Genomic DNA, 17,175 nt, shown 5'->3' with positions numbered 1-17,175 from the left:
ACAATTCCTCTGCGGTAGCAATTCCGTATCTGCTGCCAGATAGGAAAGGGATATTTCCCATCCCTGTCTGTGGTCTGAATGGAAATTAGAAGAAACCTCTTGGAGAGGAAGAGAAGCTATGAGTTCATCTCTCCTTTTGAGGTTGCTATCAAACCAGGAATCTATGTTAGTAGCAGTTCTGGGCTAAGAATTGTCTTTCTTAACACCAGTCAATCACCGGGAATATGAAACTCCTCCGTGATTGATTTTGGAGGTAACAGAAGATCTCCTGGCCAGATTTCATGCTTGAGAGAAATGTTGGACCCTCCCCTCCTTCCTCCCTTTTTCCCTTTCTCATTCCTATTCCCGGTGGCCCAGTGGTTAGAATGCAGTATTGCAGGCTGACTCTGTCCACAGCCTGGAGTTCAATTCTGACCAGCTCAAGGTTGACTCAGCCTTCCGTCCTTCCGAGGTCGGTATTGTTGGGGGCAATAGGCTGACTCTGTAAACTGCTTAGAGAGGGCAGTAAAGCACTGTGAAGCAGTATATAAGTCTAAGTGCTATTGCTATTCCTTCCTCCCTCCCTCCCTCCCTCCCTCCCTCCCTCCCTTCTTCCTTCTTTCTCATTTTCTTTCCTGGTGGCCCAGTGGTTAGAATGCAGTATTGCAGGCTGACTCTGTCCACAGCCTGGACTTCAATTCTGACCAGCTCAAGGTTGACTCAGCCTTCTGTCCTTCCGAGGTTGGTAAAATGAAGGACCCAGATTGTTGGGGGCAATAGGCTGACTCTGTAAACTGCTTAGAGAGGGCAGTAAAGCACTGTGAAGCAGTATATAAGTCTAAGTGCTATTGCTATTCCTTCCTTCCTTCCTTCCTTCCTTCCTTCCTTCCTTCCTTCCTTCCTTCCTCCCTCCCTCCCTCCCTCCCTCCCTCCCTTATTCCCTTTCTCATTTTCCTTCCTGGTGGCGCAGTGGTCAGAACGCGGTACTGCAGGCTAATTCTGCCCACTGCCAGCAGTTCAATTCTGACCGGCTCAAGTTTGGCTCAGCCTTCTGTCCTTCCGAGGTTGGTAAAATGAGGACCCAGATCGTTGGGGGCCATAGGCTGACTCTGTAAACCGCTTAGAGAGGGCTGTAAAACACTGTGAAGCAGTATATAAATCTAAGTGCTTATTGCTATTGCTATTGCTATCTTGTCTATGAAAACAGGAGAAAAACAAACGACTGAATGCATCATCCATATACATAATAGAAATAAACAACACTTCACTCACTGAATGTTCCAGAACCAACGTACCTGGACAGGGCTGATTGTTGCAGACCCACGCACCATGCCTGCAAATACTAGGAAATAAAACATTTCTCCGTTAGGAATAAGGCTACAGCGAATCACGTTCCTTACTATAAAACTTAAATATGCATTAACAGATCTCAATTGCAGGTAGTCCTCCACAGTTCATTTAGTGACCGTTCAAAGCTACAACAGCACTGAAAAAAAAGTGACTTAGGACCGTTTTTCACACTTATGACTTACATAAGTCGTAAGTGTGCGTAAGTGGTCATAAGTTTTTCCACACTTACGACCTTTTCAGCATCCCCACGGTCACGAGATTTACATTCATGTTTGGAAACGGGTGGATGCTAACTTTCTACAATACAATATGTTGTGGCTCCGATCCCCGAGCCCATCTTATAGGAGGAAGAAGGCTCCGAACATGAAGGAGAGAAGCTGGCCAGGCCTCCCTCTCCAGGCCCCTCCTCTCTGGCAATGCCTCAGGTGTCTGCCGAGGGAGAGGAGATTGACCAGGAGCCAGGTGTCTCCGATGACAGCGATGAGGGGGATAAGTCGTTCCTGGATCCACGCCAACGAAGGCGAGACAAACGTTTGCAGCAGATGAGGAGGCGTGCCAGGGATTAAGCTGAGTCACTGGACCACACCCCACAGGCTATATAAGAGAGTGTGGTGGCCATTTAGACTCTGTGATGGACAAAGCTAACTTCTGGCTAGTCACTTTGTACAACGCCTGATCTGCTGAAGGTTTCATGTTTGAGCTGGACTGTTTTGAAAACTGTGTGTATTCGTTGGTGTTATCTGGTGGAGGAACACTCCCTCTTTTTGTAGTAAAGCACTTGGCAGATGGTTATCGTATTGCTGCCAAGTTCCTGATAACGAACCTTGTGTGTGCCAAGTACTTCTTTAACCCTCAGCTGACTGTTTGTGTGTGTGTTGGGACGGGGACAGAACACAATAAGCCTCCTGTTGGTTGTTAGTTACATTTCAGTGCTTTAAGTTTCACAGATCAAAAAGATGGTTTGGTTTTGGCCTCGTTCTCTTTCTCGGGAAAGAATATTGACATGCTTCTGAAGGAGGCCACTTTCCTAATCCCTGTAAGATGCTCTAAGCGTAGCACTGGCCTCACTGTCTGGTCCAGGGCTTGTACAGAATAGAGGGGTTGGGAAAAGTCCTCTCCAAAACCAGCTACTAAAATGAAATGAAAAGTTGAACACGTTTCATTAATAACTTCTCCCTGTTATTTATTTGCACTGTATTGCATTGCATTGTGTTGCATTGCATTGCATTCAGCTCAGTGGTGGAATTCAATTTTTTTTACTACGGGTTTTGTAGGTGTGTCTTGGTGGGCGTGGTGTGGCTTGGTGGGCGTGGCTTGGTGGCCATGGCAGAGGAAGGATATTGCAAAATCTCCATTCCTTCCCCATTCCTGGGGGAAGGATACTGCAAAATCTCCATTCTCTCCCCACTCCAGGAGAAGGATATTGCAAAATCTCCATTCCCTCCCCACTCCAGGGGAAGGATACTGCAAAATCTCCATTCCCTCCCCACTCCTGGGGAAAGGATACTGCAAAATCTCCATTCCCTCTCCACTCCAGGAGAAGGATATTGCAAAATCTCCATTCCCTCCCCACTCCATGGGAAGGATACTGCAAAATCTCCATTCTCTCCCCACTCCAGGGGAAGGATATTGCAAAATCTCCATTCTCTCCCCACTTCAGGGGAAGGATATTGCAAAATCTCCATTCCCACCCCACTCTGGGGCCAGCCAGAAGTGGTATCTGCCGATTCTCTGAACTACTCAAAATTTCTCCTACCGGTTCTCCAGAACCTGCTGAATAGCACCTCTGATTCAGCTGCATTGCATTCAATCGCATTGTGTTGCATTGCATTCAATTGCATTGCGTTGCATTGCCTTAACCGCTGTATGTTTGCATTACACTGATTTCAATTATCTGCATTTCATTACAGCACCAATTAAACAATCAGGGGGAAAAAAACCCCAATGTTTTAATGAGGAACTATTTAAGAAAGAAACCCCATCCCAATCAAAATCCCGAGACTGTCAGGGCAAGCTACAATGGATAAACAGCCTTCTCTTCTGCACGAATGATGCCACCTAACCCTGGCAGGAAAAACAACCAGGCTCAGAGAAGGCAATGATCCACGACAGACAAGAAACCCTGTCTTTCTAAATCATGGGCATTTCACATCACCAACTCAACACCCCCACTCCCACTCCTTATTCTCCATGCCTTGGCAATCCACAATGGCTGTGATTCCTGCCAACCCTAAAAATGCAAGTGGACAAAGAGCTATTCATATCGCCCCGCCTTTCCCTCCAGCTGACCAATCGAATAGTCCAGAAACTCTCACCCAGCCCGCCTCCTCTTCTCACCCCTTCCCAGTTCTGCAATAGGAAGACATTTCCCTCTCCTCTTGCAGCTCACAGCAAAGGGAAGTAGTAGACGAGAAGCAACGGTCAGTCGTGTCCATTGCGAGTCACGCAATGGGAGGTCATATGTGGCACGGTGTCACTTGCAAAGGGGGTGAATGATGCCATTTGCATGATGACACCAGGGCACGGTGATGCCATTCCTGTTTGCGTGCAAGGCGTTGCACACAATGTGTGTTTTCGTTGTAGGAAGAAAGAAAAGGTGAATTTTTCACTTGCGTAGTTTGAAAAAAGGGGATGAAATAGATCCTTGTTTCTCAACCTTGGCAAGTCCAGATGTCTTCAATTTGACAAGGTTGAGAAATAATGAAATAGATGAATGGACAGATAGCTCTTTCTTTCTTTCTTTCTTTCTTTCTTTCTTTCTTTCTTTCTTTCTTTCTTCCTTCCTTCCTTCCTTCCTTCCTTCCTTCCTTCCTTCCTTTCTTTCTTTCTTTCTTTCTTTCTTTCTTTCTGAATATATGTTTTATTGGTACATTTTTTTTCTTTAAAAACATGCCCATGTGTTGTTTTATCATTTTTTCTAACCAAGTATGTATTTTAGTCCAATATTTTTTTTGCCTTTGGGCATGTCCACCACATATGATAATATGAACCTGGCATCTGATTACACTTCCAACATTTAGCTGATACGTTTTCAAACATCTTTGCTAACCTCTCTCTTATTTCTGAAATTGTGGCATTCTGGTTCCATAGTGAGATACTTAAAGTGCCAGATGGTTAAGAGCAGATCTGGAGCGCGGTCACTCTCCTGCCCCTGCACCATATTGCCCAGGCACACTGAACTGGAAGGTCCCTGATTTGGTCTTGCCTTATGGTTTAGGGTCCTCTTCATATTCCATCCAAGGATCATGCTTACCATGAGTTGCAGTCCTGATAAACTGAAGAGCCAGGAGGGAATTTCTTGCCAGAATTTATGCAGGAGCAATTTCGGGCATCGACACAAACGTCACCATCTAGGAGCTTTCCCTCTGGAAAAGAAAGAGAGAGAAAGAGAGAGAGAGAGAGAGAGAGAGAGAGAGAGAGAGAGAGAGAGAGAGAGAAGAGGAGGAGGGAGGGTCAGAGGAAGGAAAGATGAAAGGAAGGAAGGAAGAAGGGGGAGAGAAAGAAAGAAAGAAAGAAGAGAAGAAGGTGGGAGGGAGGGAGAAAGGAAGGAAGGAAGAAGGGAGGGAGGAAGGATGGAGGGAGGGAGGGAGGGAAGCAGAGAGGGAGAGAGAAAGAAAGAGAAAAAGATGGCAGGGAGGGAGGAAGGAAGGAAGAATGGAGGGAGGGAGGGAAAGAAAGAAAGAAGAGAAGAGAAGAAGGTGGGAGGGAGGGAGAGAGGAAGGAAGGAAGAAGGGAGGGAGGGAGGGAGGGAGGAAGGATGGATGGAGGGAGGAAGGGAGGGAGGGAAGAAGAGAGGGAGAGAGAAAGAAAGAAAGAAAAAGATGGCAGGGAGGGAGGAAGGAAGGAAGAATGGAGGGAGGGAGAGAGGGAGGGAGGGAAGGAAAGAAAGAAAGAAAGAAAGAAAGAAAGAAAGAAAGAAAGAAAGAAGAGAAGAGAAGAGAAAAAGGCAGGAGGGAGGGAGGGAGGGAGGGAGGGAGGGAGGGAGGAAGGAAGGAAGGAAGGAAGGAAGGAAGGAAGGAAGGAAGGAAGGAAGGAAGGAAGGAAGGAAGGAAGGAAAGAAGATTGGTTTCAATTTCAGTTCTGCAGACTAACTATATTTTGCAAAACCAGCCCAAGCCTATCTAAAAAGACAAGTCCAGGAACCGACTCCGATGGACGTGCCCGTGTCCTCCAAGGCACAAAAACTCACCCCCACCCCCACTTCCTCACTGTAGTTTAGGACATAAAGCCACAACATAAAAACTATGGAAAGTCATTTTTAGATTTTTGGGGAGGGAGTGTGAATTCTGTGAAACGCAGGGGCTTGCCTGCCCCCCCGGGCGGCTTCTCCTTGGCTGCATAACGACAGGCCCGTAGATTTCACTCTCATCCATGCATTCAGTTCATCCCAGGTCACGGGGAAGCTTGGATGGTGCCAAAACGCCTCAGAGCAAATACTGTGCCATGCACTTAGTGCCTGTAGCCACCAGGCCTGTTTTTTCTAACTCAGCAGAGGTGTCCATGTGACACAGCCCCCCCCGGCCCTCGAACAATTGAAAGCCACCTCCCCCCACATCCAGGGAGGCCTGCTAGGCCAAAAACAGGGGGGGTCCGCAGACACATGCATGGGGGGGTGGGGGGTCATGCATGCATGTGCGCGATGGTGGGAGGAGCGGGGGGGTCATGCACACATACGCAGGGGGGGCACATTGCATTATGGGTGCGTGTGCTTTCGGCACACGACGAGAAAAAGGTTAGCCATCACTGCCCTATTTCTCTCCCACTTTTTATTTTATTTTATTTATTTATTTTATTTTATTTTATTTCTATACCTCCCTTCTCCTGCGGGACTCAGGGCGGTATACAGCCAAGATAAAACATAGCATATAAAATTTAAAAAACACTTTAAAAAACAATTAAATAATTTTGGCCCAAGTTTAAAACAACCCAATTAAAACCGAATTCAATTAAAAACTGAGAGGATGGGATCAGGCCAGGCCGGCTAGATGGAATAAGTGTGTTTTCAGGGCCCGACGAAAAGTCCGGAGGTCTGATATCGTGCGTATCTCAGGGGGCAGGTCATTCCAGAGGGCAGGTGCTGCCACAGAAAAGGCTCTCCCCCTGGGGGTTTCCAGCCGGCACTGTCTGGCTGACGGCACCCTGAGGAGGCCCTCTCTGTGCGAGCGAACCGGTCGGTGGGAGGCTATTGGTGGCAGAAGGCAGTCTCACAAATACCCTGGCCCTAAGCCATGGAGCGCTTTAAAGGTGGTCACCAACACCTTTAATTTTTTAAATTAAAGCGTAGCCCTTTGAGAGAACGTACATGCAGGGGGATAAATAAATACTTGTAAACGTTCAAAAGGGACAGTCGTTTCCTTCTCTTAAACGAGTAAAATGGGAAACACTGAGGCCCAAAGATTTCTGCTGTACACAAAAGCTTGTAAATAGATTTACCGGGACAGCTGCAACCATCAACGCACTGCTCCGGGCACACTTCATTGATATTCAGGCTCTGGCAGGTCTTGGCACAAGGGGACGTGCACTCGTGGTACTCCAAGCCACTTGGACATCTTGGTCCTGAAAAGGTGTAACAGGGAAGAAATGAACCTTGCGATCATCATCAACCTGAAATTAAGGAGAAACTTCCCAACAGTGAGGACAATTAATCAGTGGAAGAGCTTGCCACCAGAAGTTGTGAGGTGCTAAAGAAGTTGCTTCTTCGCTGGAGGTGTTGAAGAAGAGACTGGACAACCATCTGAAATGGTACAGGGTCTCCTGCTTGAGCAGGGGGGCTGGACTAGAAGACCTCTAAGGTCCCTTTTAGTTCCGCCCTTGCGACAAAGGCCCAAAGTGAATTTGATGCAGGATTTGCCTGAGCCTGAGCTGACGTACCAAATTGTGTGTCATTTTTTTTAGATAGATGACCTCGACTTACGACAACCCTTCAGCCCAAAATTTCTGTTGCTAAGTGAGACATTTGTTAAGTGAGTCTCACCCAATGTTATGACCTTTCTTGCTGCAGTTGTTAAGTGAATCATTGCAGCTGTTAATTTAGTAACCCGGTTGTTAAGTGAAAAACATTCCTTACACATTTATTTTATTTATTTTATTAGATTTTTATACCTGGGAAAGCCAGGATTCTGCAATAATGCACTAATAGCTCACAATCCTTGCCCCATAGCCAATGAGGGCTGTTTTGGAAACAGAAACTTAAGTAAGAAGTCTGGGCGTAGCTTAATCCTGCAGCTTCTGAGTCTGTGCAGAGAAACTGAAACTAGTCTGCTCTGCTGAAATGAAACTAACTGTTCTTTCCTACCTTGTGTTTTGCTTGTAACTGTTAATGAATCCTGCTGAATCAGTTTACCTTTGTGTGCTTTCTGGATTTGATTTCTACTGCAAACTCTGATATAAGCATAGGGAGAACTTTGCAACGTTGAATCTAGAATTGGAAGCCCATCACCCCAAGAATATTAATCCCGAAAACTTACTGCAGGCACTGCTAGCTGGCCAACCTTTCAAGATCACACCTTGCTGGGCACAGTTTCTAGCATACTCCAGAAAAACTGGGCAGTGACAATTACTGTCCTGAGCACACCGGCACATATCTTCTTCACAGAGGCCGATGAACTTTTCGGGGTCCACCAGATGATGACATTTAGAGAAGACCGAGGAAGTTCTTAGCAGCTGGCAGTTTTGAATGAAGTCCTGCAGAAAGGAAAAAAAACTGGAATCACCACAGTCCATAATTGACTGAAACAGGGGAGGAAGGCAGGAATGTCAAACTGGATTTCTTCGAGGGCCGGATCAGCATTGTAGTTCTCTATGGGCTGGCAGGAGGGGGAGCAGCGGGGTGGGTGAGACGGATGCCTCCTTCAGCACCCTGCCGGCCAAAACAGGGCACGGAGGGGTATGCGTGTGGCCGCCCTGTGCCTCGTTTTCACCCTCCATGGCCTCTGCAGCACTCTGTCGGTCATTTTCAGGGCCCTTTCTTGGATCCATTTTTGGCCCGAAAACGGCCCGAATGGTTGCCAAAGTTGATGGAGTTAACAGGGGTGATTAAATTCACTGCTTTGGTTTAAGAAAAAAGAAATACAATTAATTTTGCTTCTATTTGGAAACCGCTTTTGGACTTTGTGCTTGAGATGGGGGAGAAAAAATGAAACTTTGATTTTGTGTTTTAATTGATTAGATGGGTTTGGGTTAGGGTTAGAAATGGTCAGTATATATTATTATCAAAAAATGTTGTGTGCAGGGATGGGCTGCTGGGGGTTTGCAGGGGTTCGGGAGAACCTCTAGTTAAGATTCTGTGCAGTTTGGAGAATCCCCAAATCCCATTCCTGGCTGGCCCCGCCCACCCTGCCCCCACCCCGCCCCTCCAAGGAGTCCCCATGTGGCATGTTTTGGATGCGGGTAAGTGCAGGACCCACGTGGAGTCTCAGGGTGGGCCAAAAACTGGTCTACCGGAAGCTCGGAAAAGCCAGAAACGGGCCCATTTCTGGCCCCCAGAGGGCCTCTGGAGCCTGGGGAGGCCATTTTCGCCCTCCCGGAGGCCCAAAGAAAGCCTCTGGAACCCAGGGAGGGAAAAAATGCCCCCCCCACCATGGTACAGACAGCCAACTAGGCCACCCCAACCTGTTGTGGTCCACCAGCAGCCTGTGGAGCTGGCAGCGGAGTCAGACAGCAATGAGGCTGAGGAAGAACATGGGCCAGTCCTGGAGGCTGGGGAAGGCCCAGATGAGGGCTCTGCGTCAGAGGCAGAGATGGGGCCAGGGCCATCGGAGAGTGAGGTGCAGCCTTCAGAGCCTCCAGAGACTGATAGGAGTGAGGCAGAGGAACAGGAGGAACCTGTTCCTAATGCACGCATGAGAAGAGCTGCCAGAAGGCAAGAGCAGCTCAAGCAAAGAGGCCAACTCGGGAGTAGGGCCAAGAAATGATTGGCCCCTCCCATAAGGCTTAAAACAGACCAGCAACAGCTTTTGGGCTTTGCCAGAAAACAACGTTGGTAGCTTCGTCTTCTTCGTCTATGTCTTGTATTTATTTTTGTATCTGTGACTTCTGAACATTTGCCAAGAAAGGCCTTTGGCAGTTTGCCTAATAAGACTAAGGTTTGCGATAGGACTGAGGAATTTGTGTTGGGAGGAATTTGCTTTAATTTAGTTGAACGACGCTGGGAATGAAGTAATTCTCAGCTGTTCGAATAAAGTTTGTTTATGATTTTCCTACTACTTACTTATGATTTTCCATGGCCATGCCCACCCAGCAACCAGGCAGAGAACCCCTTGCTAAAATTTTTGAAGCCCACTCCTGGTTCTATGTTATTACCTTATTCTACTGTGCCAAAAGGAGTCAATACTTTTCTTCTCCTTTCCCCCTTTCCCCTACACTTTTCCCTCTTCCCCCTTTCCCCCTCTGTTTTTCCTTTATTTTCATTTTTCTTTGTATTCCTGTATTTTATACTTTGATAAACAAATTAAAAAAATACTTGGATTACAAGAACCAGACTAGGTGATCTTTTAAAAACAATAACCAACAACAACAAAAAAGGCAATTGTTACACCCAAAGAGTTAATTTGCTTCCACAAATACAAACCGCAATTTATCTCACAAATACACAAGAGAGAAATGACAACCTGGTTCAGGGAAAAGAGTATTTCTTGTATTGTTGCCTTGAGCTATGAGGACTGATGTTGTTTTATGCTTTTTCTGTTGTTTTCCACGATTTTTTAATCCTTATTTTTGCTAGATGTCGTTCAAATGCAGTCGGTCAAAATAAATGAATAATAAATTCTACTGTTCTAAAAAGCTACGTCTGTCTCCAGTACGAGGGAGGAAGCAAATTCATATAGCTCACAAGCCTTCCTTAAATAAATACTTGTTTAAGCAGAAATAAAGAAACACAGTTCCTGTGGAATAAAATATCAAAGAATGAAACACTGGCATGAGTTACATCTTTGATCCAAAACTAACAGTATATTACCTTTTAGAAATATTTCAATTCTAACTATCTACAAAGAGCTCATTTTAAGCCCTAAATTTTCCAGGTCAAAAGTTGAAGTTCTGAAGACTAAAATGAGAGAGGATGTTATAAAAAGGCTTACTAAAGCTTCAAGCTTGAACACGATCAACCTTTTGGTTTCATTTGTATGTTCAAAAGAATGTAAATATTTGCGATTTGTTTCTAAAAATTTAATCCTCTACATCGCAGGCTCTGTTGTAGAACAATGGAGAGTTACAATACGGAATATCGATGCTGTTGGCTTTGAAGTGATAAGCATTATGGGGTGGTGATTTTTTTTTTTCCAATGTTGTCAAAGGATGAAACTAACTTTGTCCTTGTTTTGAAAGAAATGCCTACCTCCAAGCTGTATGTCAAGAAAACTAAGTGCAAAGGTTATTATATCAAATGACAAAAAGCCAATAAGCCAGTGGAAAGGCAAATCTAATGAGCTACCATATTTTTCGGAGTATAAGATGCACCGGAGTATAAGATGCACCTTACTTTTTGGGGAGGAAAATAAGCAAAAAGCTGATTGGTGGGTGGATCGGCCTCCCGGAATACCCCCAATCAGCTGTTTCCAGAGGTGAATTTTAACAACAGGTTCGTTGGTTGTGAGCTCTGTGCCTTGCTTTTTTTTCCTGCCTTTGAAACTTCTGAAACTCCATTTCAGAAAAAAAACATTTTTTTTTCTGCCTCTGAAAGCCTCCGAAACAAGAGCTTCAGAAAAAAAGCCTTTTTTTCTGAAGCTTCTTTCAAAGGCTTTTATTCTGAAGGACTATCTGTACTCCTTTCTTTGGTATTGGTATATAGATTAACCTCTTCTGATCTGTTGGTTATGGTGTCATTCTCCAGATTTGTTAGCATAGTTTGGTTAGAACCTTTACAGATTCTTCTTTTGTTGCTTGCCATATTATTTTAGATAAAAGCCTTTTGGAGGCTCTTTTTTTTCTGAAGCTTCGTTTCTGAGGCTTTTTTTCTGAAGCTTCTTTCAGAGGCTTCTTTCAGCCTCTGAAATCTCCGTTTGCGAGGCTGGGCAGGGCTACATTCGGAGTATAGCCGGGCTGGCTTGATCCCACTGTTTCGGTTACATTTAATTGATTTTAATTGGGTTGTTTTAAATTGTGGCCAAAAATATTTAATTATTTTTTAAACTGTTTTTAAATTTTGCATGTTCTGTTTTATTCTGGCTGTTGACCGCCCTGAGTCCTGCTGGAGAAAGGCGGTATACAAATTAAAAGAAAATAAATAAATAAATAAATAAGATGCACCCAGATTTTTACCCTCTTTTTGGGGGGGGGGAAAGGTATGTCTTATACTCCGAAAAATACGGTATTTCCTTAAACCAACAAAGTGGCTTAAAAAAGAAATTCCAGTTACCTTGAAGGGCAGTTTATAAATTTTAAAAATAAATAAATTACCGATGTAAGCAGGTACCAGTTTGCAAATGTGAGCTCCGTGCATGCGCAGAGCATCTAAAACGGGATGTGATGATGTCCGGGCGGGTGAGTGGAGCCTCCCGCAGCCACTGCTACCAGTTTGCCCGAACCGGATAGAACCAGCTGAATATCACCACTGGATGCAAGACCATAATCAGAAGTATGTCGGGCCTGCAACCATGGATTGAAATTGTCTCTTTGGTGAAGACATATCAGCCCATCCCGCAAAATGATTTTGTGGATGAATTCCTACCATCATTTCAGGAATCCTAATATAAGAGGGCACTTAAGAGACTATCTTAGTAAGGAAGAAGGTCTCACAAACCAACCAAGATGCACAAACCCTTTGAAGTTCTCCAAAACATCTTAAGTAAACCAAAAGACCCAGTAGTCCAGGGAGTAAATCAGGACTAACAGCCAGTATTTATTTATTTATTTATTAAATTTATATACCACCCTATTCCTGAGGGACTCAGGGCGGTGAACAGCGAAAGATAAAAATACATGTAAAACGTTAAAAAAACCAATTAAAATATACTAAACACTCTGGTCCTAGATAATTCAAGACATCCCAGTTTAAAACAAAATCAAAAGCAATATAAAGGGAAAGTTAGGCCAGACCGGCCTGCTGAAACAGGAATGTTTTGAGGGCACGGCGGAAAGTGCGCAGATCCGGGATCGTCTGTATCTCTGGGGGGAGCTCGTTCCAGATGGTGGGTGCCCTCACAGAGAAGGCTCTCCCCCTGGGGGCTGCCAGTCAACACTGTTTGGCTGACGGCACCCTGAGAAGCCCCTCTCTATGGGAGCGTACTGGGCGGTGAGAGGCTATTGGTGGCAGAAGGCGGTCTCGTAAGTACCCCGGTCCTAAGCCATGGAGCGCTCTAAAGGTGGTAACTAAGACCTTGAAGCGCACCCGGAAGACCACAGGGAGCCAGTGCAGCTCGCGCAGGAGGGGAGCCACATGGGAGCGCCATGCTGCTCCCATAACTACCCGCATGGCCACATTCTGGACCAGCTGGAGCCTCCGGATGCTCCTCAAGGGGAGCCCCATGTAGAGAGCATTACAGTAGTCCAGGCGTGAAGTGACGAGGGCATGAGTGACTGTATTTAACGAGTCCCGATCCAGAAAGGGACGCAACTGGCGAATCAGGCGAACCTGATAAAAAGACCTCCCGGCCACAGCCGTCAAGTGTTCTTCTAAAGACAGCCGTGAGTCCAAGAGGACGCCTAAGTTGCGAACCCTCTCCGTGGGGGGCAGACACACAGTATGTAGGACAGACACACAGAAAACTAGCAGAGTGCATCCATGACAACCAACTAGCAGTCAGAGGCATGATGAAAACTCCTTAATCTCACAGCACATGGACGGGCTCAATCATCATTTAAACTGGTCAACTATGAGCAGACTAAGCTAAATCCAAAAAGGATAAGGAATTTGTGGAAACTTGGCCCTTAGACAAATCAGCCATCAGCAGGCGCGCAGAGATAAACAACATTTACACAGCATTCATGACGCCCCACACATGCATGGCAGAGACCCGAAAACCAGCTGGCCAGCGGGAGGCGCCCACGCATGCAGGCTGGAGCTGAGTTGGGGGCCAGCTCACGAACCCGCAGAGAGGGCTTTGCGTGCCACCTGTGGCACGCGTGCCATAGGTTCGCCATCACGGGTATAGGTGGTAACTAGCTCAACAGTAGTAACTGTGAGGGGGATCTTGGAGTCGTAGTGGACAACCATTTAAATATGAGCCAGCAATGTGCTGCAGCTGCCACAAAAGCCAACACAGTTCTAGGCTGCATAAACAGAAGGATAGAATCAAGATCACGTGAAGTGTTAATACCGCTTTATCATGCCTTGGTAAGGCCACACTTGGAATACGGCATCCAGTTTTGGTCGCCACGATGTAAAAAAGATGTGGAGACTCTAGAAAGAGTGCAGAGAAGAGCAACAAAGATCATTAGGGGACTGGAGGATGAAACATATGAAGAACGGTTGCAGGAACTGGGTATGTCTAGTTTAATGAAAAGAAGGACTACAGGTGACGTAATAGCAGTGTTCCGATATTTGAGGGGTTGGCACAAAGAAGAGGGAGTCAAGCTATTCTCCAAAGCACCTGAGGGCAGAACAAGAAGCAATGGGTGGAAACTAATCCAGGAGAGAAGCAACTTAGAACTAAGGAGAAATTTCCTGACAGTGAGAACAATTGATCAGTGGAACAGCTTGCCTCCAGAAGTTGTAAATGCTCCAACACTTTACTAAGAGATTGGACAACCATTTGCCTGAAATAGTACAGGGTTTTCTGCCTGGGCAGGGGGTTGGACTAGAAGACCTCCAAGGGTCCCTTCCAATCCTGTTATTTTATGTTCTAAGTCAGCGCAAGAGCACGGAAGATCTTCTGAAATACGCCTCCTCTGCATTGGGGGGGCCTGCAGGGGATGAGAAATGAGAAGATAAATTCCTTGGCCTGAACCAGGAGCTATTGTGCCCTGATCACAGCAGCTGACTGTGGCAGCCTGAAACAAGCCGTGGTAGGAGCAACCCTGCGTTGCCAAGGCTGAAATTAGCAAACAAAGAAAAGTCTTTTTCTTTGTGGAAAACGAAATTCTTCAACAGAAGAATGCATTGCCAGGGCCCTATTAATAGAACAATGTTCTGCTTTTATCAGCAAATACTGTATATGTCGGACAATGCCGTAATGTCTTCTGCATGTGCAGAATTCAGAGAACTTCTCTTCTTCAGCATTTTCTCGCTAGGGTTTTTCTTGGGGGGAGGAGGATTCTTTATCATTTGTGCTGCTTTTTTAGGTGGAGGGGAAGGCAAGTTTTAGATTGAGCACCTCCTGCCGTTCTTAAGGTGGGTCTCTCACAGTCCTCGACTCATGAACCATAATTGAGGCCTAGATTTCTGTGGCCAAGTGAGGCTTTCATTAAATTGGAAGCGACACTTGGAATCCTGCATTCAGTTTTGGTCGCCACGACGTAAAAAAGATGTGGAGACTCTAGAAAGAGTGCAGAGAAGAGCAACAAAGATGATGAGGGGACTGGAGGATAAAACATATGAAGAACGGTTGCAGGAACTGGGTATGTCTAGTTTGATGAAGAGAAGGACCAGGGGAGACATGATAGCAGTGTTCCAATATCTCAGGGGCTGCCACAAAGAAAAGAGAGTCAAGCTATTCTCCAAAGCACCTGAGGGCAGGACAAGAAGTGGAAACTAATCAAGGAGAAAAGCAACTTAGAACTAAGGAGAAATTTCCTGACAGAACAATTAATCAGTGGAACAACTTGCCTCCAGAAGTTGTGGATGCTCCAACATTGGAAGTTTTTAAGAAGATGTTGGATAACCATTTCTCTGAAGCGATGTAGGGTTTACTCCCTAAGCAGGAGGTTAGACTAGAAGACCTCCAAGGTCCCTTCCAACTTCTATTCTATTCTATTCTATTCTATTCTATTCTATTCTATTCTATTCTATTCTATTCTATTCTATTCTATTCTATTCTATAGAATACAAGGAAACTACATGGACCTCTATTAAGAAGGAGAAGGGGAAATGCTTCTAGCTGTCCTAATGGTTATTGTTTGACAGCTGAACGCAACAAAATTTCATTTTAATGTATGCTGATGAGTGTACATTTAAAGTGACAATAAAGTTTTATTCTATTCTATTCTGTTCTGTTCTGTTTTGTTCTAGTCCAGTCCAATTCCATATTTTCTATTCTGTTCTGTTCTGTTCTGTTCTGTTCTGTTCTGTTCTATTCTATTCTATTCTATTCGTCTAGTCTAGTCTAGTCCAGTCCAGTCCAGTCCAGTCCAGTCCAGTCCAGTCCAGTCCAGTCCAATTCCATATTTTTTATTCTATTCTATTCTGTTCTGTTCTATTCTATTCTATTCATCTAGTCTAGTCTAGTCTAGTCCAGTCCAATTCCATATTTTCTATTCTATTCCATTCCATTCCATTCCATTCCATTCCATTCCATTCCATTCCATTCGAATCGAATCGAATCGAATCGAATCATGTAACAATCATGTTGCTAACTTAACAACTGCAGTGATTCACCTATCAATTCTGGCAAGAAAGGTCATAAAATAGGCCAAAACTCACTTAATGACTGTCTTTTTTAACAACAGAAAATGGGGCTTAATTATGGTCATAAAATGAGGACAACCTGTAATTATATGCAGTATCTCACTATCTGTCTAACTGTCTGTCTGTCTGTCTATTTGTTTTTTGTCCATCCATCCACCCATCCATCCACCCACCCACCCACCCATTAACCCACGTCTGTCTGTCTATCTGTCTATCTATCTATCTATCTATCTATCTATCTATCTATCTATCTATGTATCTATCTATCTATCTATCTATCTATCTATCTATCTATCTATCTATCGTATCTATCATCTATCTATCTCACTCTCACTATTTATCTCACTGTCTGTCTATCCATCTATTCATCTATCTATCTATCTATCTATCTATCTATCTATCTATCTATCTATCTATCTACTGTATCTATCTATCTATCTATCTATCTATCTATCTATCTATCTATCTATCGTATCTATCATCTATCTATCTCACTCTCACTATTTATCTCACTGTCTGTCTATCCATCTATTCATCTATCTATCTATCTATCTATCTATCTATCTATCTATCTATCTATCTATCTACTGTATCTATCTATCTATCTATCTATCTATCTATCTATCTATCTATCTATCTATCTATCGTATCTATCATCTATCTATCTCACTCTCACTATTTATCTCACTGTCTGTCTGTCTGTCTGTCTGTCTGTCTGTCTGTCTATCTATCTATCTATCTATCTATCTATCTATCTATCTATCTATCTATCTATCTCTATCATCTATGAAGTGCTTATCACAGCCTGAGAACATCCATGGAATTAAGGCCAGGTGCAGAGACGCTGAGGAGTTCACAAGGAAGGCCTTGTATAAGCTTATAAGTTAGTTACTCTTACATTTTTAATTGTTTGCTTTTCACCCATGATTAATCAATGCTCAGTGTGTTGGGTATTAAAGCTTTAAATCCTGCCCGCTGGCACCAACATGCCATGGCAGAACATGGCATACATCCCCAGTGTCTATTCCCAGGAGCACTGCAGGTTTATTCCTGCAAGTATTTGCATTTAATAAAGTCTGTGATGATCACACCACTTTCGGCTCCTCTTTCTTGCAAATCTCTCCTAGTTATTGATCCCTGGAGGGCGTTTGCCTTGCATTTACAAGCGGGGAAATACCCCGTTCCCCAAAATATAGAATTGTCAATCTGACCCCAGAAGACCCAGAAGGACAGCCAATCAGAATGTCCCTGAATCAATGCACTATTTACCCAAAGTCTTTTTTTTTCAGTGCCGTTGAAACTTCGAACGGTCACTGAACGAACTGTTGTAAACCAAGGACTACCTG

General features: G+C 44.6%; 1 protein-coding gene across 1 annotated transcript in view; it reads right to left on the bottom strand.

The window, feature by feature from the left end:
- The window catches only part of VWF (von Willebrand factor), a 195,543-nt gene that overhangs the window by 157,762 nt on the left and 20,606 nt on the right, over positions 1-17,175 (bottom strand). The window contains exons 7-10 of the mRNA XM_060684131.2: positions 7,797-8,013; positions 6,763-6,885; positions 4,583-4,694; positions 1,275-1,321 (exon numbers count right to left, since the gene is read on the bottom strand). Of these exons, the coding sequence (XP_060540114.2) occupies positions 1,275-1,321; positions 4,583-4,694; positions 6,763-6,885; positions 7,797-8,013 (499 nt within the window). The remainder of the gene's footprint in view (positions 1-1,274; positions 1,322-4,582; positions 4,695-6,762; positions 6,886-7,796; positions 8,014-17,175) is intronic.

The sequence above is a fragment of the Pantherophis guttatus genome, chromosome 7 (assembly GCF_059756535.1).
Source record: "Pantherophis guttatus breed Tessera chromosome 7, ASM5975653v1, whole genome shotgun sequence".
NCBI classification, from domain to species: domain Eukaryota; kingdom Metazoa; phylum Chordata; class Lepidosauria; order Squamata; family Colubridae; genus Pantherophis; species Pantherophis guttatus.
Note: the sequence above shows the minus strand (reverse complement) of the source record. Positions and strands in the feature narration are given on the sequence as shown.